Below are 25,962 nucleotides of genomic sequence, written 5' to 3'. Positions count from 1 at the left end.
GCTGCATCTGGCAGAGTGGAAAGTGAGAGCCTAGAGATGGAGGACATGGTTCCCCCACATCAAGGCTGGGGGAAGCTCAGCCTACACATCCGTGATAAGCCCCAGCAAAGCCAACACTGATATTTGAGTACAAAGGTGTCTCTCCACACCCAGCTCAAGGTTGTGAGCTTCACAGCTTTAGGGAATGAACATTTCACCAACAGGAACAGTAAAAAAGAAAAAAAAATAGTCCAAAGTCAGGATAGGACACATATTTCTCATTTCCTTGATTAGGATATAAGGACACCAAGGGACGTTCTAGTTGTAGTGATAATTAAAAGTACCACACCTCAGCATTTAAATGCAATTTGAGCCATGAAGATGGAGGAGAGTGTAAATGGGAAGTATTTATCTTTAAGAGAAGAAAGAAGGCAGTTATTTATATAGCATTCTTTAGTTTTGGTAGAAAAAGCCAGCTGGTTATGGAACCGGTAAGTCTCATCCAGAATAACTTTGACTTTTAAACTACTAAAAACAACCACCCTAAAACACAACAAATCACATACGCTTGGTGGGAGTTGAACTGAAATGCTGACAGACACTTCTCTATAGCATCATGGAAACAGCTCTATCATATACAAATATATGCACACTATATACAAACCTGACCCTAACTTGAAACAGATTGATGCTAGCTTTGTCATTTGTGTTACACAACCCAGTCCAAAATCCAGTTGAGGACAGATATTTATTTTCTAAGCTATAAACACTGCCGGCAAATCAATTTGCCCTTTAGATTAGAAGCTCGGATCGTATTTGTATAAATATCCTGTTGCAAAGAGGAAGACTTTATTACCACTGTAACTGGCAGCTAAAAAAACGATGACAGCCTTAACTCTTGAGCAGCTGTGCTCAGCAGAGGAGCACGGTCCTTAGATGGTGGCTTGGGAGGGCACGCTGATGCCCACATGTGTTTTATCACATAGGAGGAATCTTTCTCCAGTCTTCACTTTTCATTCCAGGTGCAAATGAATCTGTTTAATAAACTTTGACCATTAAGGTACCGTATCTTCCTTTGATCACTAGCACAGGCCGCTGTGTTTTTCATAGATCAGTTGTTTGGACAGTGTGGGAGTGTTTTGAGGTCTGCATTAACAGGATATTTACACTTGAAAACACACTGATGATCCAAACCAAGGACTAACATCTTTGATCAGCCACAAACTGCCTTCCCTCCTCACTCCTGACCTGACACCTCGCTGGGTGAGATTGAGGAAGCTTCGAGAAAGAAATTAATGATCTGTTTCCAGAGACAAACTCATTTCCTCCTTTCCCTTGCAAAGGTTTAGCTTACACGGCAATCCACACCCAAAAGGTATCAGAAGTCACAGAGGGCTTTGCTGGTCTCCCCCAAAACTGGTGCTTCACCTCAGAAACAAGCCTACATGTAGCTGTGCACGTGTATCACCATAGGGAGGAGAGCATAGCTCCCTCCTGCCCAAACACAATGTCCCAACAGCTGTGCCCACGGTGGAACAAGCACCGAAAAGCTAGCACCACTTGTGCTCCTAAACTGGTGCTTTGGCTGACATCCCTGCTTCTGACACATACTGATAAAGAAAAAAAAATAATAAGAAAAATTCCACACCAGCCTTCAGACAGCCTGGTCTCTGATGGGCAGCAGCCACACCATCACCCATTGGTGGACACATCATCACCCATTCTGACTCCCACCATCAGCCACCACAGCCCATCTGAATGCCCAAATCCATCCCACCCACAGCAAACCAGAGGCCACCCCAGCGCTGCTTCACACGTGCTCCATGCTGTCAGAAACCCACGCTGACCTGTCCTGAAGGTTTCATTAATCTCTTCTCCGCATCCCACTGGCATCTCCAACAGTTTGTGTTATGACAGAACGTGGCCGCTAGCTGTGGCTTGGTTATAAAACAAAAGTTTAGTTTCTAGGCACTATGTTTTTTGACCTTACGAAAGGGTGGAAGGAATGGAGAGATGAAAATATTACTGACACAAGTGAGTCAGTATTAAAAATGTTTTCTTTTTGAAGAGAGAATGTTCTTAAACCACACTGTCCTCAATATGTGTTTCATTGCCTGGAGACTCACGAGTATCGCTTCCATATTTCTGATTGCTTTTAACACAGAGAGTGCCGAGTGGCTCCCTGAAGGTTTCCTGCTGTTTCAATAAGCTTTGATCTCTGATCATCCACTCTTTGTGTACACCCCTACCTGGGAGACAGTCTCAAATGGCCCTATATAATCCTTGTTTTTAGTCTCATCTATGCTGTCTGTCAAAAATAGGTTTGATAATTTAGTAGAAGGTAGAAATTTTAAGTCTCAGGTTTTGTTTTGTTTGTACTGTGCCCTAGGGAATTACCAGTAATGCTGTGTGATTCTGCTAAGCAGAACCCATACTTGTATGGGTTCACACACTGACACTCTTACTCCCCTGATGATCATTTTTTTGCTCGAGTAATACTGAATTAAGCCACTTCAATATACTTCATCAGAGCACAGGAATACTTCCATGCTGTGAGATTAAGATGATGATTTGTGTTTACTAAATCTTCCTTATTACTTATCTCCTGCACTCCCAAATTCATTTCTTTGAGAGGAATGGGCAGTTGTTTGTTGTTGTTGTTGTTGTTGTTGTTTTAATTTATATATATTTTTTCCCTGGAGGTGCACACTGCCTTTCTTTTGGGAAGGGCTGGTTAAAATCCATGCACTCCAGCTGCACCTGCAAGAATTATTTGCACTGGAAAATATTTTATTAGCTACAAATAACTGTTGCAGACAACTGTTAACCCCGTAAAATCCAAGATTAACATAGTGGTCGCCACTGTTGACTGAACAAACATCTTCTGTGGCCTTCAAAGATGAGTTTTCCTGACCAGAAGGAGTACTTCCCAACAGAACAAGATGAAGAAAGGTGCTACTTCAACTCCTTATGTTTTACCTGCTAGCTCATGAGCTAGAATTTGAGATCTGTGCAGACTCTTCTTTATGCAATAAAATGCTGTCAAATGTCAGGAAATATTAGGCTGTTATTCAAGCGATTATTTTAAAGGAAGTGTGACAGAACTTTGTTTGTTTGTTTTGTTTTTTAAGTCAAAGGCAGCTGTTTTTTTCTGGCTCATTAGATGTCTGCTAAAGTGCAGCAGAAGCCTTACAAATATTTATCAAGTTTCTTCAAAAAAAAATAGTGCTATTCTGGATTTTAACCTTCTACCATTTTCAACAGGAAAGGAAAATATTACGCTACAAATTAATCCACCGAGACAAAAGTAAAAGCAAGTGAACTGATGACAAAAATAAAAACTACTCAAAGAATACAGCTCCTTAAGGCATCCCAGAAGAATCTGAGGAAAAAAAAAATCAATACTTTTTCCTCCATGAAAAGATACTAGAGAACGACTAAATAAAATGTTTTAGTATTAGCAGTGCTGTACATGTATGTTTGAATCTACAGCAGCAACAATATCCAGCAGAGTCAGAACTTACACTGAAGGGAAGGCTGAAGGGTGGTAAGCAGCTTCTAAGATATTAATTGTCTTTTAACAGCTATATACTTTTAATATAGAGAGAATAATTACTAGAGAAGACAATATATATTAATATATATACTCTTATATATAGATACATACAAAGAATACCTACATGTGGACATATTTATACACAAATGCATGTTTTCATATGTGCTTTTATATTCTGTATATACATGAAATAGTCCTTTGGGGCAAAAGTACGAAGGGTGAAAAGGGACATCTCCTTTTTACAGCTGCAAAAATCAATGAGCCGTGTTTTGCCCCTCTCTGCGCAGACAGCGTGACACGTCCCGCAGTCTCATCCGAAGCATGAGTTCCTTTAGCCAAACGTCTCCCTCATTCCCACCAGCAAAAATAAATAAATAAAAAAAGAAAAAGAAACAAAAAGGGAGTCTGGAGGGACTGGATGAGTCAGAGGTTAGCAATGAACTACAGACACTCATCTCTGGGTCAGCAGTTCATGCAGGGCCCGTGGCAGGAGGGATGGTGAACTGCTGGCGGTCTGGACCTAGAGGAAGCTGCCTCACCATTCCCAGTCCCAACGGCACAGCCAGTGGTAGCAGCAAGGAGGACCATGACAAAAGACCCGAAATGTTCACCAATTCCAGGCTGAGAACTCCCTTGTGACCTGTCTGAGATGCTGTCTCTGCCCTGGACGTACAGAGGTCTCCACCTGGCAGTGCCCAGCATGCGTGAAGACTGAAGCACCCAGAGCCAAGGGATGTGCCTGATCTTCACTGCGCACATTTGTGGTGTGTTTAATATAAAGATACAAGGTGAGAGTACAGTTTTGTATAAAAAACCAGCCACCTTCTGAACAAAGATTTTATGAATTTGTTAGGAAGGATGTATGTCTACCTTGTGCTTTATTCTCTTTCTTGAAGTACATTACTCGCTTGCTCAGTTTGCTCTAAAATAGCGTGATACACACATGAAAGTTAATGTGTCTTTTTACAAGAGGCAACCGCAAACCTGACATGCTCTGTGTCCTGCTTTGTTGACCATCACAAAACTGCATATCTACCACTTCCATAGATGCTTGGTAGAGATTTTCCTCCAGCTCCAGAGATGGGTCTGTATTTGTGAAATCTAAAATGAACCAACACTCACAATTTTTCACTCTATGAAACCATAAAGGAACAATACAGCTAATATCTATGGAATCTGCATGACCATCTGACTTTCTTCAGTTCTTTAAGTGGGCACTGAGGTATTCCCCAGAAGACACGTCAGCCAACCTGCAACTCAAAGGGCAAAGGGAACAACACTACTGTAAAACACATCTTTTACTAATAACTATATATGCAGTATTTCTCTCTATTTCCCCAAAGGCCAGAGTCCCCACAGAACAACTGGTAGCTGTTTGATGAACTCTTCAAAGGTAGATTCTACAACTGGTATCAGGGGAAAGGCTGGAGAAAGATGGGCCAGAAAGGAAAATATGTAGCAAATCTTCACAGAAAAGAGATGAAGCTTTTTAAAACACTGTTATTTCTCATTCCCTTTTTTATTATAATTATTCATCAGCAGAGTAACAGTTAAAATCCTGACATCCTGACATGCTTCATCAGAAGCAAGGAAGCACTTTTGTACCACAGTGTTACTCTGACATTTAATTGACCACATGTTCCCCAGCCTTGCATGTTCCCTCCCTCATCAGAAACATTATTCTTTTGAAATGAATCAGTCAAGGTTGCACTTTGTTGTTTTTTTCATCTGTCAGTTTGAACCCTCAGAGCCTCTCTCTTTCACCTACCTCATGGCCACTGAAAGTCCAGGAGTGATTTTGTCCTTGTATCAGCATGCTGAACTTTATTCTGCTCTATTTACCTCAGTGTCAGTCTAGTGGACAGCAGATCAAGGCTGCAATAATCACAATCAATTGCAATAACACTATGATTTTACTCTGGTAGTATCAAGTTGAAAGGAGATACATGGACTTCAGTATGCAAGAGCAATGCAAGCATACATCATCTTTGGTTTAAAACTGTTGCCTTGCATCAGATTCTTGCTGTATACCAAGACGTCAAAAAGGTCATACCGGGGACTTTCTGTGGCTGAGCCCCATTTAGGGCTCTGCCACGCCCTTTTCCCACAAGAGAAGGACCGTGCAGTGACATGTCCTGTACACGTGTACCAGACAGGTTACTATCAAGCATGAACACCCATGCTCAGACCTCCTGGGGACAGCACATAGCGGCCCAGAGCAACAACCTCTCACAGAATCATGTAGTTTGGAAGAGACCTACAAGATCACTGAGTCCAACCTCTGACCTAACACTAACCAGTTCTCCACTAAACCATATCCCTAAGCTCTACATCTAAACGTCTTTTAAAGACCTCTAGGGATGGTGACTCAACCACTTCCCTGGGCAGCCCATTCCAATGCCTAACAACCCTTTCAGTAAAGAAGTTCTTCCTAATATCAAGCATAAACCTCCCATGGTGTAACTTTAGCCCATTACCCCTCGTCCTGTCACCAGGCGCATGGGAGAATAGACCAACACCCACCTCACTACAGCCTCCTTTAAGGTATCTGTAAAGTGCGATAAGGTCGCCCCTGAGCCTCCTCTTCTCCAGGCTGAACAAACCTAGTTCCCTCAGCCACCCCTTGTAAGACTTGTTCTCCAGACCACTCACCAGCTTCGTCGCCCTTCTCTGGACTCGCTCGAGGACCTCAATATCCTTCTTGTAGCAAGGGGCCCAAACCTGAACACAGTACTCGAGGTACGGCCTCACCAGAGCCAAGTACAGGGGGACAATCACTTCACTAACCCTGCTGGCCACACTGCTTCTTATGCAAGCCAGGATGCTGTTGGCCTTCTTGGCCACCTGAGCACACTGCTGGCTCATATTCAGCCGACTATCAACCAATACTCCCAGGTCCTTCTCCACCAGGCAGCTTTCCAACCACTCATCTCCCAGCCTGTAGCTCTGCTTGGGGTTGTTGTGCCCCAGGTGCAGGACCTGGCACTTGGCCTTGTTGAATTTCATACGGTTGTCCTCAGCCCATTGGTCCAGCCTATCCAGATCCTCCTGCAGAGCCTTCCTACCCTCAAGCAGATCGACACATGCATCTAACTTGGTGTCATCTGCAAACTTACTGAGGGTTCACTTGATCCCCTCATCCAGATCATCGATAAAGATATTAAAGAGAACTGGCCCTAGTACTGAGCCCTGGGGGACTCCACTAGTGACTGGCCTCCAACTGGATTTAACTCCATTCACCACAACTTCGGGCCTGGCTACCCAGCCAGTTTCTAACCCAACGGAGCATACGCCAGTTCAAGCCAGGAGCAGCCAGTTTCTTTGTGAGAGTGCTGTGGGAAATGGTGTCAAAAGCCTTGCTGAAGTCAAGGTAGACCACATCCACAGCCTTTCCCTTATCCACTAAGTGCGTCACTTTCATAGAAGGAGATCAGGTTCTTCAAGCAGGACCTGCCTTTCATAAACCCACACTGACTGAGCCTGATCACCTGGTTGCCCTGTAAGTGCCACGTGATGACACTCAAGATAATCTGCTCCATGAGCTTCCCAGGCACGGAGATCAAACTAACAGGCCTATAGTTTCCTGGGTCTACCCTCCAGCCCTTCCTGTAGATTGGCATCACATTTGCTAGCCACCAGTCAGCTGGGACCTTCCCTGATAGCCAGGACTGGCCATAAATGATGGGAAGTGGCTTGGCCAGTTCTTGCAGCACCCTTGGATGGATTCCATCTGGCTCCATCAACTTGCGTACATCTAAGTGTTGTAGCAGGCCACCAACCATTTCCTTATGGATTGTGAAGGCCACATCCTGCTCCTCATCCCCTTCCACCAGCTCAGGGCACTGGGTATCCAGAGAACAACTGGTTTTGCCACTAAAGACTGAGGCAAAGAAGGCATTAAGCACTTCAGCCTTTTCCTTGTCTCTCATCACTAAGTTTCTCCCCCCATCCAGTAAACTATGGAGATTCTTCTTAGTCGTCCTTTTCATATTAATGTATTTATAAAAACATTTTCTGTTACCTTTAACAGCAGTATTCAGATTTAGCTCCAGATGAGCTTTGGCCTTTCTAATTTTGTCCCTACACATCCTTACAACATTCTTACAGTCCTTCTGAGTGGCCTGCCCTCTTTTCCAAAGATCATAAACCCTCTTTTTTTCCCTAAGCACTAGCCACAACTCTCTGTTCAGCCAGGCTGGTCTTCTTCCACATCAGCTTGTCTCTGGGCACATGGGGCAGACTGCTCCTGAGCCTTTTAAGATTTCCTTCTTGAGGACTGCCCAGCCTTCCTGGACTCCTCTGCCCTTCAGGACTGCCTCCCAAGGGACTCTGCCAACCAGTGTCCTGAACAGCTCAAAGTCTGCCCTCCAGAAGTCTAAGATAGCAGTTTTACTGGTCCCCCTCCTGACTTTGCTAAGAATAGAGAACTCTAACATTTCGTGGTCACTCTACCCAAGACAGCTCCGAGACCTGTCTGGGGACCTGTCTCCATTCCTCCTCATCTCCTAGGTCCCCTCCCTCTGCTCAAAAGGGTAAGGGGTCCACCACTGCTTGGGGTATCTCATCCCATTGCCTTTCCTTCAAGCCTTGCAGAGAGTTGCCCCACAGGTCTATCTCCCACTTGCCTACCTGTTTGGATGTTCCTGCAGCACTTGGTAGATGCTGATAAGGAAGGTTTGGTTTTTAAAGCTCTCCACCACGCAGTCCTTGTAGATCCGAAACTCAGCGGCTGTGACAGCCTCGCCCTCAGGAATCTGAGACAAATTGAACTTGAACTCCTTGTGGTGCCGCTGGTGGGGTGTGAATTCCTTGTCATACTCAACTGCAGATGAGGAGAGGGAAGACAAGAAAAAAAGGAACCATGACTAAAATTTAACAACAAAAGGTCTCCTCATGCTGCCACCTGTTCCTTCAAGAAAACAGAAATCATATTTGTTTTCCAAACACAGACTTGCCAAGTGCCAGAAAAGCTTCTGCAGCTAAAGCCTACAGTACTTTGAGAAGATGGATGTTCATCTTCTTTAGCCTATGCCTTTGAGATTTCAATATTTTATTTTTTTTTTTTTAGAGAAAAGTCAGCTTTGACAGGTGAAATACGACCATGCATGTTGTTTCTTTTTAGAACATCTCACAACAACTCTGAGGCTGGGACCTCCCCCACCGTTTTCCACCTATGTATCTCCATGTTTTTATGGCATTTCCATAAGCCTCACACCTCTCTTCCAACAGAGGAGATGATTAGCTTCTTTTCATTTTAAGGCAAAACAGAAAGGCAAAGACAGAATTAACGTTAGCACAAGGTCAACCAGTTCCATAATGGTCCTACAAGCAGATGCTTTGTGGCACCTACATTTGTGCTTTGGCTGTCAGACTTCCTTGTGATCAGAGTACAATTAACATGACATTTATCTCAAGAGTTAAACCTAACCAAACACTGTGCTTTCCTTCCTTTGCAGGAGCTTTTCTGAGCCTGAGAGCTGTGAAGAAGTGCTCTCTTCTGCTTTCTGTAGTCATCCCCCATGGCCTCAACCCTCCCGAGGTAAAATGTCAGGTATGGATTTTAGACAGGTGCAAACAAAAAGCCCTCCTTCTTCAGGCCTGAGGATTTGCATTTTCTCTGTTTCAGGCTCCCTTTGAAAACTTTACTTCTCATCCCATTCTTATAGTACTTTACTACATCTAGTTATAGTCTGATTTGAATTTATTGTTTATTATTTCTTCTAATTTTCTATTAGTAATTGCTTAAAACATTAACATGTTATATAAACATGCATAATTACATCTTTAAAGCCCTAGGGAGAAGGAAAACTAAAACCAAAATACTATTCCCACCCGTGCAACTGAAGTAGCATACGTCAGTGAGGGATCAGTCATGATTATGTTACCATTAGAGATATGATTAAATTCAGAGAAGGCAGTGATAGAAGCACAGATTCCTTTTCACTTCAGTCTTTGTGCTCAGTTTTTGTTGCCTTTTTTCCCCTGCTCCTCACTGAGACATCAAACTGCAAGAGCATCCACCAGACTACCGTCACAACAGTCTGTGAGGCAAGCCACAGTCCCTGTTTTGCAGATGCAATACTGAGTCACAAGAAGAGTGACTTGTTCACAGACAGGCTTGTGGCAGAGCCAGGAATGATGGCCAACAAGCCTGACTTTCACTGCTTTACCCACAGGTGACCTCCGTGGAGAGCAGAAACCTCTCCTGGCTGCTGGAAACAGCCCGTGGAGATTTTCCTCTCTACCTTTCCCGACTGCCTGTTCCTCTTCATTCCCCAGTCCCGGTTTCATCTGTCTCCTCTCCCTTTCCTTTGGCAGCCCTTTCGTGTGAGCTGCCTCATCTGGCTGGATGCGCATCCTGGCTCCCTGTAAGACACTTAGTCACATCCTTCTCTTTGAAGCTCGCCTGGAAATCCTTTCACCTCCACATGACTGCTATGGAGCATTTTGTGGGACACCGCGCCTTGAGATGCTGCCTTAAAAGCTGCCACAGGGCAAACAAAACTGCTGTCAAAGTCAGATGCTGCTGCCAATTTTGGCACGCTAGCATTATTAACTGAGCAGTTTAGACATGAAATGACTGAAAGCTGTGGGTGACAACACCCTGAGACTTACAGAAAGGAGGTGGTAATGCCCAGCATCTCCATCACAGATTGCTCCAAATTAAATGATGCAATGTCACCAAGCAATTAAATAGTTACCCACCAGTTATGGGTGACCCTCTGAAGCACTTGTCCCTGCTTTTAACCAGGAACAACCCCAAAAATGCTGGGCTAGTTAGAGAGACTTGTGTGGATGCTGGCCAGGAAGGGACCTGAGCTGCCCAGTGCCCGAGTTGCCCCAAAGCACAACACATCTCCCAAAACAGAGTGGTGACGTATTTTCAGAAACTTGCAAGGGTCCAGCCACTCAGAAGCTGCATTCAGCTGTCTGCAGCAGAGCAACGTGCCCAGCCTGGCTTTGTAGCTTGCTGCTATAAGGCGAGAGGACGTAATTAACGGTGAGGGAATGTCTGCACCAGCCGTTTTGGAGAGATGGAGGGGATGAAGCAACGAGTCTCAATTTAGAACTTGTAACGTCCTTGCTTGTGGGTGCAACAACCTGCTGAAACCCCCATCCCCTCCTGCCTTGCCAGTGGGATGAGGGAACAATGCACTGCAGAAAGACTGCTTTCCCCCAGGCTCATGGCTGAGGGCAACAGGCAGCAGCCCCACTGTGCATGGTAAAGACCTACAAGAACAAGGGGAAGGATGCCACTGGGATGAACAGCAGACCCCAGGCAAAAACCAAGCCAGGGAGACAGGCAGGGAGCAGGAAAACCTCAATGACACAGGAGAGAAATAGCCATGGGAATGCCCCCACACCTCCTGCCAAGGCATAGAGTGACAGTGCAGAGCCATCCCACCTGGCCTGCAGCAGGGACACGGCGCTTGGTGTGAGGGGAACAGCCACCTTCTGCAGTTACTTGTGGACCTATGCTACAAAATTCACAGTTTAAAAGGGAAATAGCACTACCTCTCTACTAAAAAGTCAAACACATCCACCAAAGGGAAAAAAAAAAAAATAACACCTAAACACGCACCACTGAGCATCAAAAGTAGATGCAGGTACAGCTTTTGACTCTGAGTACCCTTTCCCAGTTTGCAACTTGTGTGATATGTTACAATAGTATTTTCCTGTTTTTTAAAAAGTTCTTCCTTTCACCCTGTCCTTGTGTGAACACCCCAGACAATCACAGAAGCTGACCACACTGTTTATGGGGGAAGCATTCAAACTGATTTTGTTATCAGAGCTGGGAGAGTAAACAACCTGAAACACACACACAAGGAAACCTTTTTTAATCCTCCAGATTAAGTAATTTTGCTTTTTCTTTTACAAGAAATGCACATTCAGAAAGGCTTTATGTATATGGTATCCTTCTCAGATATGTTCAGTGTCCCTGCATCATCACAGGGTGGAAAAAAAGCCTACATTAAGCTTGTATGAAGTAAGTATAAAAGTTTAACGAGTTGGAAAGTTTTTCTGGCTATGTATCTTCCCATGATACAATGGAGGGTGGGTTTTTTTTCTTTGTGGGAGTGGTGAGATATTTAAGTTCTATATACTCATTGTCACCCCATCAAGTTAATAATCAACTGTTTTCATTCAGCAAGACAGTTTAAAAATATAAAATGCCAACAGTTCTTCTCTGGGGGCTTTTTACCCCCTGGAAACAGTTCATTTTGAACAAAGAAGTCAAGCTTTAGAACAGTAAAATTTGGAAAGACAAGACCCAAGCTGCTGCTTCCCAGGATTACCCAGTTTGTATTGCTATCACATTACATCACATCAGATGATCTATTATTTAAAATGCAGATGGCACATGCCAAGATGCAAGGCAACAGCAAAAAAGAGAAATCATTTCTCAAGCTGCTTTCCTTTTCTTTCTTTTTTTTTTTTTTTTCCTTCTCTCCAATGGGAATTTGTTCAGGTTGGTCTGCCCAGTAACATGGTCAATCCAAAGCTGATTTTTGCCTGAGGATGGACGTGTGCAAGTTCCAGCTTCACAAAGCCCTTGCAGAGAAAACCAGACAGCTCATGGCTGGGCAGATTGAACACCAGCGCATCCGGAACAAGCCAGGCTAAAATAGGGATGGTAGGGTACTGACACAAACTATAACCCTCTAAAATTCATCCTCAGGGTCACCCTCATTCTAAGCATTATTACCCATTGGTTTAAGTGGTTCCTTGGAGGCTACAGATCCAGGTTTGCATGTTACAAGCAAAGTAAGGTCCAAACTATGGGCTCCGGGAGTTGCCCCCAAATTTTCATTAAAACTCTCTCTGAGCAGAATGGATGAGCACACACAAACAGTTAACAGAGAACTGTGCCAGTAGCTCTTTACATTCCCCTTTACAAATATTTTTAAATACTATACAAACACAACACTATTGTTGAGCAGTTAAAAAGGCAAGAATGTCAAAATTAGGGTTACTGTGGTTTTGAATTTTGTGTATTCTAATTCTAAACTAGTTTTGCAATGGCCAATTTCAGCACAAGATGTCCTTAGTTTAAAAATAACATACTGCTTACAGTACTTGCTACTTTAAAAGCACTGCACAAGGATAATAATAAAAACAAAATTAATTAAGAAATTAACACATTTTATCTATCTTGGTAACTATACCATCCTACCTCCATTTGAGAGTGTCACATGCAGCTTTCACCAAGGGAATCTAACCCTGATGACAGTCATTGAAATGAACTCTTCTTGCATGTAGGAGCTTTCAGGATTTCTTTGGATCTGAAGTAACTAGTAAGCAGAAACAGGACAACAGTCTTTTCCAATTAAACACAATTTTCTTTTAGAATAACAACATGACTAACATGTCATGATATTTGGTGTCTTTCTCAAGTTCTCAGATGCTGAGAAAGTGTTAGGTCAGGTGTTCAGGTGACAGTCTCAACAGTGTCTTAAGAAAGTCTTTAGGTCAAGCTCCAGGAGCTAAAGCCAACAAAATTAAAGTATATACTCCAAACCTACACCTCTAAAAGCAAACATTTTACATGTATATATTATCTGGGTAGATAGTTATAATGTCTGTGGCAATCTGACTCCTTGGAGGGGGAGGAGAAGGAGAGTTGACATGGTTGACACACAAATAGTTGACACACAACTATTTGGGTTGTGGCATTCTTTGTCCATCCTGTCCCCAGCAAGCCTGAAACTTCCGAAGAACCTTTTGCACTGAGCTTTTGAATTGTGCTTCAGCAACGACTTGGCTTTGTAGGACCACATTCCAGCAAAAGCAACCAGAATTCATAACCTGCTTATAGAGAGTGGGTTTTCCACAAGTATTCAGAAATTAAATTTGAGTACATATACAAGATATTACTAGTCATTTCTTCTCAGCCTTCATGACCCCCTCCCTAATAAAATGAGAAAGCCCCTAAAACTAATAAATAAATAACAGCAAAAGGAGTAAGAATCAAATTATATGTCAGGATTAATATAGAAGTTAGCTGCACTTTTGTAAGTAATTGAGTAACTGATGCATAGTGGGAGAGGACAGAAGAGAAGATTTCTGGCATGCAAGCTTTGTACATGCAAGATGAGGTACATTTCAGTGTAAGACCTGGTCTCCATTTGGGTTTTACGGTTCGATTCCTGTGTCAAAAAGTGTGCTTATCTAGACCATCAGGCACCAGGACCTACGAGTTTGGAACCTGCATCAAGTCTTTATTTAACTCTGAAGAGAAGTCCAGGACAGACCTGAAGGCTTGTCTGGATTTTCTGAATATACCAGGTCAATCTGAAAAAATACATCCAGTCCCCCAGTTAACCCAACTGTGGAAACAGTGCAACTCTTACAGATTAAATCTGACTTTTATTACTAAAATACAAAGTATTTCCTAAATACGGTGTAAAAAAGAACAAAGAGTACACCCCAAGGAGTACAAAGCACCCATTTGACTTCTTATAATGGGAAGAGGAGAAATCTAAAAAGCTTCACACCTTCTTTCTGCTTGTTACAGGGAACAAGCATTGAGTCGTACACTGAGTGCACCTGCAGATGTTGCATCTGTAGGCCAGCAAGCAGAACAGCTGGCTCCTCAAAGCAGTGAGGATACATCAGGGAAAGTATTGCTGTTGCCTCTTGTTCACACTTAACTGTAGTGCACACCACTGCCAGATGGCCATTGGGCTCAACAGCCCTGTGCTCTTACCACTGCAATGACACTCCAAATCTGCTACCCCTTGAGGATAGCACTGACCACTTCTTTCCCGTAAGGGCCCAAAAGAAAGCAAAATCTCCTCGTTCTCCAAACTAAGATCTATTAGCAGACCATTTTACAGTGAGCAAGAAAATTCTTTCAAATAGAAGATCTGAAAGATGAGATGAGACATTAAAATAAAAGGTCTGAAAGCAAGGTGGGGATCATCTTGCTGTCAGCCTAGCATCTTTACATGCCTTCCATGATCACAGCAACTCTGAACAACCCCTCAGGGTCTCAGAAAAGACTGCTTCTCTCCATAGCCATGATCATGGTGGCAGCACCATTCCCTATGTCAAACACATTCTCCACTGTTTCTAATGTCACCGTGAGATGTGTTATGTCTCCCTGGGTCTTTTTCTTCCTCCTTGAGTTCTCCTGCCTCTTAAACACCTCTTCTGGACCTGCATTACTGCATCTCAGACACCATGAACAGACCAGGCTCTCTCCTGATAGACAAGGGCACGTTGAAGCTCACCGGACATAAATAGTGAGCCTTTCCCATTTGCAACTGCTTACACTCTTCACAATAAAAGCAGCTTTTAAACAGAAAGAAGCCAAGATACATATGGCTGAATTCAGTATTACACCTGCTGTTTGTCCCTCTGAGTACAGCTGAGGTGGTCTAGAGACAAGGGCTAGCTACGCTACCACAAATGTAACGCATTTGGAAGTTAATGCCTAGATAGATTAAAAATAGTAATAAAAGATTCAAGGCCAACAAAACTCCAAAAGGGCGCTTTCTTAGAAACGGCTGTAATATCACATCTGGGCCACCACAATATAAAGTGGAATTACTCCACTAACTTCAGTGGAACAATGCCAGTTTACATCCGATGAAAACCTGGCTTTATACTCCAGAGCTGCGAGTGCCAGAAGAGAATGATTCGGAAAAATAACCCGTCATTAATCCAACCCCAATGTAATTATGGAGATTAAATTTAAACAATAGTAAATCACTCTCTAAACATAGCATTCTGCAGCAGAGCTTCAAAGGAGGAGGGCCTTCTACTTTTGGATGAAAAATACAACTGAGCTCCTCTTTGTCTCTTTGTGCTGGGAATCAAGCTGGAACTGACTTGTAAAATCAGATTAAAACAGTTGCACAACAGCTTCCTTTCAGGATTCCTGAACCAGAGAGCCATCTAAAAATCAAAATAATGCACTAACTGAACATAAAATACCCATAGGACAGCAGAGAATACTAAAGGCTATTTCCACACTCTCCACCAAGACACCTACTGTATGGCCAGCAAGGCGTTCCCTCTGCAGCAGGCAGGACTGGGGGCCAGCTTGCATCAGCATGTGCGAAAGCAAGGAGGGGAGACATCCAGGGATACTTCACGGGGCTAAGTGTGGGAGGCTGCCTGCAGACCATGGGCATCTCATCCACGGTATTAAATTTTGGGCTTCCTGTGCTGTTCCCTTCTTTGCAGAGGCAGCCTCCTCATACATCTCCTCCCCACAGCTTCCGAATACAAACATTAATGAAACTGGTATTTTCTTTCCATATGCTGGCACATATGCCAGGTCCCTGTACTGAAAACAGTGTTGTATCTTAGGGAAACAAAACATCTTTCTGCTTAAGCGATGCCAAATTGCTTTATCAAAGGCACTACTGTTTGCATTTTTGTGGCAATATTAATGCAGTTCCCACTGAGAAGCTGATAAAGACCCTGACTGCACAAAACACCCCTCTGGAATAAGTGATCCGCAGCTATTTCTGTATCAAGTTTCCAAATAATTTATGATTAAAATAACATTATGCTTTCCAAACCCCATGCATACTTCACAGCCAAGCTTCGTACAGGCAGAGGCAGCGTTTGTGGGAGCAGCCAGTGCCACCCGCCCAGTGGCAGCCACAGGCAACCAACAGCACTCTGCTGCCACACACAGAGGGGCGAGGACACCCCTGCCCTGCTCCTCTGCTCTCCCTTGGCTCTTTGTTTGCACCCGTGGCTGCTTTTCCTGTCCTCCGGGCTTGACACAGGTCACGCTACATTTGCTGCTGGAATCGCCGCTCACGTGGCAGCTCCCTGCAGTTGTGCAGCTGCCCAGGGCGCATCGACCGGATCCTGAAATGTTTTCAGGGATTTTTAAACAGTGTAGCAGCCGCCTGTCTTATCTTGCATCCTCTCTGTAAATTATCTGCCCTTCAGTAGGAATTTAAGGCAGTCCCAACCAATTCACTTGTGTGCTTGAGCTAAATTTCAAAACTGAAGTTGTGCAAAGTGGAAAACATTTTTAACTTCATTACATTTCCCTCTCCCCTTTTTTTCCAGACAGCTTTAGTATTGATCAGCAAGACTGAAAATCAACCAGCAGCAAACAGGAAAGTGGGGAACATAAAAATGTTTGCAAGCTACATTCATTTTGTTGAGTGCTCATCTCTTTGCATCACAGGCAGTTTTCCATGAAATAGCCCAGCTGAAAAAGATATCTCCTGACACTACACAATCACTCTGTAAAAATAGGGTCTGCAGCATTTAAGATTTTATAAATTATTGAAAATGTTTAATCCATCACTAAATAAAAGTCCTTTGAACACTGATACACATAAAAAAGTCAGCTATGCTTCAAAATTTGCAATGCTCTTCCAAAGCCTACACAACTGTGCTGCGACTGGAGCATTACTGACGTGACTTGTGACACCTGAGGACACCGTAAGTTGTGTCACTGAGCATTAGATTTAGTGTTTAGTATTTTACACAAGGCTCCAATGCTAAATGACTGCATGATGCAGTGTCTGGCCAAAGCAAGCATCTCCACGCACCAATTAAGAACAGGGGCTTTAAGGAGTTCACAGGGTGCTTGGTGAAAAAATGGCAATAAGAAAAAGAGAACTGAAGGACAACAGAATTGTTATCAAAAAGAGAAAAGTGATACAAGAAAGGCAGGAAATACCACACCCAGTGGGGGCAGAAATGATGGCAGGGTTAAGAATAAGTAAAACCACTGAACAGAGATTTCAAAAGCTCTCAGTGTTCAACGGGATCAAAAAACAGCCCTCTGGGAGAGTCAAGGGGACAAGATGCTACAGCTCTGAAGACTGAGGACAGAGAAGGTGTGATGAGTTTGAAGACATTTGAAGGTCATTCCTCCTGGTCATGTGTATTTGTCTAAGGAATAGTGTGATTTGGTAGCAAACCCCCTCACTACTTCCATTTGTTGCTCGTTGGTTTGGCACACCAATTTGGAGGAAATATCTTCAAGGCTTGACTAGGACTGGAGGCTCTGAACCACCACTGGGGTCTTGCACCACCATGGCACTAGAACAACCCGTGCCGCTTGTAGGAGCCAGATGCTCAGAAGACATCAGACCACTCAGAAATACCAGAGCACCCTTGCAACACCCACTGAATTAAAAAAAAAAAAAAAAAAAAAAAAAGTATCACATTGTTTTAACAACCTGCATAGGGATAGAGAATTTTATCTCTTAAAATAAATAAATAAATAAATAGATCTTTAAAAAGAAATAAGTTAAAAACTTTTTTTTAATTAAAAAAAAAAAAAAAAAGACAAAAAGCCCCAGTTTCCCTAGCCTCTTTTCTCTAAGCCTTCCTTTTCCATTATTTTTCACATCCCCGTATCCCCCAGTGACCAGAAGCATACTTGGAATGCTTCTGTCCATCTGATAAAGAGATTGGAGGCTGCAGCCCCACGTCAGGCAAGGACCCATGGGGCACACAGTTTCTGCTCCTGGCTGCAGCTCCCAGCGCATCAAAAGCCTGGGAGATACAATGCTTTGGGGAAGCTGGGAGAATCCCAGTCAGGGTGGGAAATGATAGGAAAAAGTAAGGCTCGAGGAAAACCACCATTAAAAGAACTACTAAAATGGGATTTGTGGAATAATCCTTAGTTCCACACAGTTGGCCTGACTTTAACACAGTAGCATAGCTGGGTAGTTCACCTGAAAAACATCCAGCAGGAAAAGGGACAGCCTCTGCCAAGTTCTTCCTCTTTATATATTTTTCCTTTTTTTTTTCCCCCCCTCTCAGTTTCACCAGATACACAAAGCAACCCTTACGATCTAGGCATTTAAAAGTTACATGCAACTGGTCTTAAAGTAACAGCACATAATTGACTTGAAGTGCACAAGTTAACAATTAATTGAGGAAATTAAACCTCACTGATTTAAAACGCAACCCAGTAAGTAGGCATTTCTGACTTTCAGCCTATCTTGACCATTTTCCTTAAGTGATCAGGGACCTGAAAACAGCAGTTAAAACGAACAAAAGGGAATGTGTTAAAATTCCCAGCAGAGCTGCTTGCCCACAAATTAATTTTCAGACATTTGGCTTCTACATCTTTGCTCTTTGCAATTCATGTCCCGGCTGTTTGACGATTCGAGCAGTTTTCTGCCCCACCCAATGCAGCCTTGTCATCACTGATTTTATTTTTCCGCTGCTTCTCTCTTAGTAATGCCCTCCTCTCTTGCCTTGAATGGTCACATGCCATCCTTGGACAAAAACATCAAAACCCTGACAATTTTTAGTAAAGATAAATATATATATATAGAGAGAGATTTAAATAAGAATCCAAAACCAATTTCAAATTTCGGTCTTGAAATCTGTCCATTTTCCTTTGTCGTGCTTTAAGTGTTTTTAATGTTGTCAACAGCTAAATTGCCCAGACACAGAATTTGGTTTATGACTCAGTGGCAAGCACATTGCTTACAAAAAATTCAGCCTTTTTAGAAGTCTTTTAACTTTTTTTTTTTTTTTTTCAAGTTACTGCAACATGGCAATGCTATAGCTCTGACAGTGTAAGAGGAGACAGCTGCTGTACCTGGTTGATTTTCGGTTGGATTACAGCAAGAAAACGATCAACCATCAGAACATTTGGATCAGGCTAGATTTTCAGCACGCTCTCTTTATGAACATATAGACAGTAGGGTAACGTGACAAGTAAAAACATTTTCAATGCACATGCATGAAATCATTACCTCTGACCACTAAACCAACCTTAAAAAGTGGTGTTCTTGCCTGTGAGAATGAATGCTTTTACTGCAGTCGTCCCACATGGGCAGCAAGGCTAAAGCTTTGGGTAACATTTGCATACAGAAGAGAGTCCAACAATGATATTGCATGTCCTAGGAAAGAGCTTCCTCTAGTTGAAATAGGAACACGGGAACTTCAGTGTTGTGTACTTTAAGTTATTAGCTGCAGCTGCCATCATACTTGGAGAAATCTCCAACTCAGAAACAGCAGTGATGAAGCACTCCAAAATGAGTAACAATATGCTTGATATTAAGGGAGGGGGATAAAAAGGCTTTAAAAAATGCACTCTCTGGTAAAAGAACAGTCTCTGAGAGAATTACTAGGCAGAAAACAGTTCAGGATACCAGAAGGAAAACACACCACATTTAAAGTGTTGTCTCCATTAAACTGAAATTGAGGCAGAGGGGCCGGCATGGAGAGGAAACCCCTCGTATTTACCTAACCGTGTGAATGCTAATGTTCACATGTGTGTTGTAACAAGATTGAGGACTTTGAAAGCTCTAATCAGTAGGTGCATGAGCAAATATTTGTTCTGATCCATTCCAACTCTCTGTGGTTTGTAAATCCCCAAGAAAAAAAAAAATCAGCAGAATAAACCAGTCTAGACCACAGATTTTGGCTACTTGACGCTATTTAGAAAATTACAGGAAAAAGGCCAACTTCAAGGAGGGTTTTTTTTGGTGGAGATTTCTGTTTGTTTTCTGGAGACCGGTGAATACCTGATTTACACACATTCACCCAGGTAGCCTAAGAGAATCCATTAATCCAGGCATTCTTTAAAGCCTTGTCACCACAATATAGAATTCCACATAGGTGATGTCTAAGCAAGGTGTTGATATATACAACCTCTCATCTCCTTCTGACCCACATTTTTCATCCAAAGGCATAAAAAAAAAAAAAAGTAAAAAAAAAAAAAAAGCCCAAATAATAACACCTTTGTATTTTAAGATATTCAAGAGTTTCTAGCAGCATTATTTCTCTTCCTGTTAACCAAATGCATGGAAAGAATCACTTGATGATGTGTTTTCATCAGAGGAAAATCTGAGCTGGAAAATACTTTAGATAGAGGGCTAAACTTATCGGGGATAGCATCCATTCAGTGTTAGAAGATCTTTCCATCCAGAGTTAGAAAACCTTTTCTATGGGACACAGACAAAGTTTCTGCCTTTGCCATGTGGAAAAAATCAAAAGCTTGAGCAACCCTGCTTCAGGCTGAGCCAGTCTGGGTGAAAGAGAATTCTCAGCAACTACTGTGGGCATCGATGTAAGGCAGGGCATGTAAAAAAACACTGGTAGAAACAATAGGTTTCCTAACAAGTATTTCTATTAGAAATACTTATCTAATAATTATGATCTTCATATCTTGGATTACTTTTTCAATTAGGGAACACAAAAAACTCAGATACTTTTAGTGGGAAGACATACCTGTGTTCAACAAAGACTAGCTTTTATTATAAATATATATACATATATGTATATAAATGCTGATACTCAACGACTGTGAAATTGATACAAATCTTTCTGTGCATCTGTTTTAACCTCACATTCCCCGTCCAAATTCAGGAAAAAGGTTTTTTTCCTCTGCCACATCTTGCTGCTGCTCCTTCACTGATGCTTGGGGTGACGAGAGCAGTGCTGATGCAGCAACAGCAGCAGGAATAGTTATCCTGAATTGAATGCATCATTTGCCATAGGACCTACACAAGTTGCATCTCATCCAAAACAAAACAAAACAAAAAACAAACAAAACAAAACAAAACAAAAAAAAAACCTTTGGGTATGGATAATCGGCAGCCTGACTGATCTGAGGCAGGTCTATTATTACCTGTGATTTACTACAGTCATAGATTTGACTTGTCTTGTTGTGTCACGAATAAATTCTGCTTGGGTACTGGCAGATTGCCAAGTGTAAACATCAAGCTCTTTATATGGGTATCATAAATAGTCTGATCATTAAAAAATAAATAAATAAGCAAGCCAATAGTCCTCTGCACACAGAAGACAGTGCAGTGGAAAGCCTCTGACGCTGCCTTCTAATCTAAATTCTGCCACCAGAGCTTCCTCCTATTCAAGCCATCTCCAAAAGAAACTAGGTTTTGCCCCTTCTCCCCTGTTGAAACCCATTTTAAAAGTCATTGTTTTCAGAATGGATGGGACAGAGAAAAGAAAAAGTTTACAAACTAGTCTATCCACAAATAAATAAAATGTTAGAAGGATTTGTCCAATGTTGAGACACTCCGTTTAAGTCTTAGGTGTTCAAAGTGTGCAAAAGCGCTCATCAGCTGCAATTGCCACACACTTTCTATTTTAGAGCATTAAACAAGGCAACAAGGCCTAGAATCCATAATTCGTTGAAGTATTGCAACCACCCTGCTTTTCACAGCATCTAAATCTCTTTCAGTATCTTTGCCTCAGCATTAAAAGACAATGCTCACAGGAATACGCCTAGTGAACCCCAAAAGCCCAGGACTACCACAGGGCTAGAAACTGAGATGCCTTTTCCCAAACTCAAACACCTCTGAAGGGATGCTATTTAGGATCAGACTGGAACCAGAGTATAACAAAGTTGAACTAGTGAAACAAAAATTCTGAAGAAAAAAAAAATGTTTTGCTGAAGCAACAATTTTATGCTTAACAGTACACAAAAACTCAAACTTGTGAGAAAACAGAAATTACTATATGAAAAGAAACAGACTAATTTCACCTCAACTAATTCTGAGGATACTTAACTCATTTTTCTTTTTTTCAATGAAATCAACTTGCTCCTAAGAAATATTTCTATTCTAAGCAGAACTGTGTTTTGCAATGTGAAACAAAATTTAGTCCCAAGTGCTCACCCACTCCCATCTGCAACCCCAGCTGCAGTTCTGGGTGCTTCCTGGGGCTGCCACCTCCACCAAGAAAAGTCCCAACCTCACAGGGAGATCAGACCAACATGGGAGAAGAAACAGAAACCCACCACAATTCCCCCAAAGCGGCATTAATCCCTGTTCTAAGACTAAGAGCATTGGGCTGTACAGTGGTAGCACAGTACTTTTGACACATTGAAACACCAAAAGTCTTGCACACACCTCTGCTCTTAAGAGTCCCTCAACCAAAAGCACTGCAGGAGAAGTTAGTTTATTAACTGATGTAACAACCACACCCTCCGTGAACCTGCAGTAGGGATACACTTGTCAGAGCATTGTTAAGAGCCCCATGAAAACCCACTTCCACAAAGGAAGCTCTCTCTAAACTATTTTACCAATTGCAGCTATTTGTTCCTGACATAAAAAAATAAATAAATAAAAAATAAAATAAATAAATTAAAAAAAAACAAAACAAAACAAAACAGAAGTCTATTTGCTTTTGGTATTAAAAAAATGCTGTGGAAAGACCTTGGGAAACCAGAATGTAAATTATTTTGCAGCTTTCCTCACAATGTTTTTTTTGTTTTTAAACAAACAACTAAATATTTTGCTGGAATATGTAGCAAATCTATATTTTTTAATACCAGTAGCATGTTGGACAAGAAAGGCAATTTCATGCTGGAAAACACTCGACTTGATTTTCCTTGTTTCCCAATAAAATTGGCTGACCTTTATTTGGCTGCTTACCAACATCAACTAAAGACTGACATCTGCTTTTTGATCTATGTGAGCAATAGAAAGTTTTCATTTGTTTAGATTTTATTTTGCATTCCTATAGATAGTAGAAAACTGTAACAAAATTTTGCACTTGCAGGAAGTAGCATTCAGCTCACAAGGTATAGTAGTAGACACTCAGAGAGACTAGAAAATAAAATCACATCTCCTGAACAAATACTGCACAATCTATTTAGCCTCTTAAAAATGGCTACTCCTGCAGCATTTGCCTGTGTAAGCAGACATTCATACTGTTGCTCTTGAGTTCTTACCTCAGTGGGCCTTCATGCATGCAGTTCGTTCACTCTCAACTGAGCTGTTTCTTTTCAAGTATATCATCCCTCGTGCTCTTAGACACTCAGTAAAACAGCAACAGTCAGATGAGGTGTAAAAGCTAATGCTCATATTGGTGATGAGAGACTGGTAGGTTGGTATGTCTACACAGACGTACCATGCAAATTTTAAACACACTTTCTTCTTGTGTGTTGAGTTTGCATCCATATCATAAAGCTCTTAGGTCTGCTATACCAGCAAGTATTATCGAGGGAGGGAAATAGCTCTGCATCTACCTGATACACCCAGTGCTATACTAACTCCAGGACATCAACGCTTGTCTCCACCAGGAAGGAAGAAGAGTCTCCATGGCACATATACTCCATTCACTTCCCTTACCTCCTCAAATAAGAGATTAAGACAATTCTTTAAAAATTAAATTCACATAAAATTACATATTTTTCATTTCACACATCAGATCACTTGTATACTGCATTCTCACAGACCCCTGGTGAGATACTGAGTGGGGATTATGCTTTGCTTCTTCCTAGCATCCCGAGAATTTAGACAGGGTAGCAGGTTCCCTAGTCACCCCCAGCACATTCACTTGCAGCACCAGCAGAGCAGTGACAAAGTCCTGCTTTAAGTTACGGAGCAAAGAGCATCATCAAAGGCACAAGAGGTTTGGAAGCATGAACTTATGCACATCATATTTAGTTCTGAAGAGTTGGGCAAGGACAGAAAAAAAAAAAAAAGTTTTCAAGTTATTTATAAGCCAGTTGTGAAGCACACCAAACAGAATCAGTGGAGCTATGAAAAGCTTTTGATAGTGAAAATGGGAATTTGGGCCTCTCTTACACAGGCAATGCAGGTGAGAGGTATGATGGAAGACTCTGCCAACTCTGTGAACCCCATGGCACTTTGGGACATAGGCTTGGAGCGCTGGCCCAGTTCCTAGGGGCAAGAGCTCAAACACTGACTGTCAGTTTCTAACTGGCTTAAAACTACATACGATGTGTTAGAGTTGAAGAGGGTTAAGCCACCTGACTAGAGGTAGCCAACTATGCTTTGAAACAAAGCCTTTTAAGACTAAGAATATTCGTGCTTCATGCTACTCTGCTCAAAGAGCTGGGGGTGGAGTGAAAACAGAGAAGACAAAGCCCCTTCCATAAACCATGGATTCAGCTGACCTTATGTCTACAAATAGTTTAAATCCCCAGGAAGAGCTTGTGAATGCCCAGCGTAAATTCCCCATTCTTTGTCTATTGAACCTTTTCCTATTCTTCCACCCCCCAGTCCAGATGGGGCCTCAACTTCAGATATAAACCAACTCACCAGCTGCAAAACCTTAAAAGAGATACAATAAATCGCTCCTCAGGAAAAAAAATAAAAATCTCTTGCCATTGGCTTTCTCCTGGGTTCTGAAAATCCCTAATGGGTGGTGAGTGGGATGTGGTGAATGGTCAGCAGTGTCTCCTGCACATACACATTTTCTGCACAGTCCTCTGAGGAGAACAGCAGTTGTCTGCATTTGATTTCCGAGCCACATTTTCATCCTTTTCTGCCTGCACCCAACCACAAAGAAAAATAACATCCGTGCTGTGCATTCTTTTCCCAATTCTAGAGCTGCTCATCCACTTCTCCTCAGGACAGCTAATCTCCTATAAAGAGCTTCATCTCACAGAACAGCTAGATAAGCTGGGATGCGAATGTCAGGACCGCCAGCATTTATTTTTTGGGGGACTGCCAGCCAAATTAGTGCTTATGGGGATGCCAATCTATTTCTGCCTGACAAGGGTTATACACTGAAACCACTTCTGACAGCCCAATTTAAACTGCATAGAGGAGATGGCTGGGGATATAGCAGGGGGCAAAGACTTTCCCAACGTATGCATCAAAGATGACTGTATATATCCTGTCACTGTTTGAAAGTATTGGAATTTTTGCCAGATTCTATGTGGTTTTCAAAAGAAATGACTGTACGCTTTTTTTACAGACTCAAGATTTCAGAAGTTTAAGGAAGCATCAGAAGTAATGAGAAGCGGATGACGCTGGTTACTGTGGTTCAGCCAATTGTCCAATTCTCCCTGTCTCTCAAAGTAAATAAAAATAGACAACTCTAGTGCCGGCGGTGAGGGGGAAATATCAACATGTTTCTTAGCCTTCTGGTTTCCTAAGAACAAATGTTCAATTCAAAACAAAAAAAAATTCAAAACCAGAACCTCAACCGAGCTATTTGTTGCATTTAATTCAGAGTAACAGATTGTGACATGCTGGCTTCAGCTTCAAGACACTGAAAAGGTCTCAGAAATGAAGATTTATGAGATTCATAATCCTGTTTTAGAAACATCCTTCCATTAGGCCTTGCTGATCGGAATACATTCTTTGGCACTCAACATATGAATGACAAGAGCCATGAGAGGACCTTGACAGATCATACATCTAGAAGAACGTTGATCTTAAATTTTAAGACATTCATTTAATTGTGCTTCCTTTTATTAAATCATATAAAAAGAAGCCACAAATCAATATACACTAATTTAACTCATCATCCCACTGTTTTATACAGCCACAGAACTCAACGCTGACATTATCTATGCCTTTCTGAAATAAATTTGCCAGTTACTCTAGCTTACAAAAAGGTTTGAACGAACAATGCTGCCACCATAAAAATTTGCTAGTCTTAGATTTTATACCACATAGACTATTGCATTCCTTTGAAATTATGACTAAGGCAAATTGTCCTCATGCCACTCCAAAAAAGTCTGTGTATTA

General features: G+C 42.1%; 1 protein-coding gene across 1 annotated transcript in view; it reads right to left on the bottom strand.

Annotated features, from left to right (window-relative positions):
- Positions 1-25,962, bottom strand: part of BMP6 (bone morphogenetic protein 6) — an 88,726-nt gene that overhangs the window by 18,108 nt on the left and 44,656 nt on the right. Inside the window, exon 2 of the mRNA XM_027451601.3 lies at positions 8,165-8,357. Within this exon, the coding sequence (XP_027307402.1) occupies positions 8,165-8,357 (193 nt within the window). The remainder of the gene's footprint in view (positions 1-8,164; positions 8,358-25,962) is intronic.

Source organism: Anas platyrhynchos, chromosome 2 (genome assembly GCF_047663525.1).
Source record: "Anas platyrhynchos isolate ZD024472 breed Pekin duck chromosome 2, IASCAAS_PekinDuck_T2T, whole genome shotgun sequence".
NCBI lineage: Eukaryota > Metazoa > Chordata > Aves > Anseriformes > Anatidae > Anas > Anas platyrhynchos.
The sequence above is the reverse complement of the archived record's forward strand: the minus strand, read 5'-3'. Positions and strand labels throughout refer to the sequence as shown.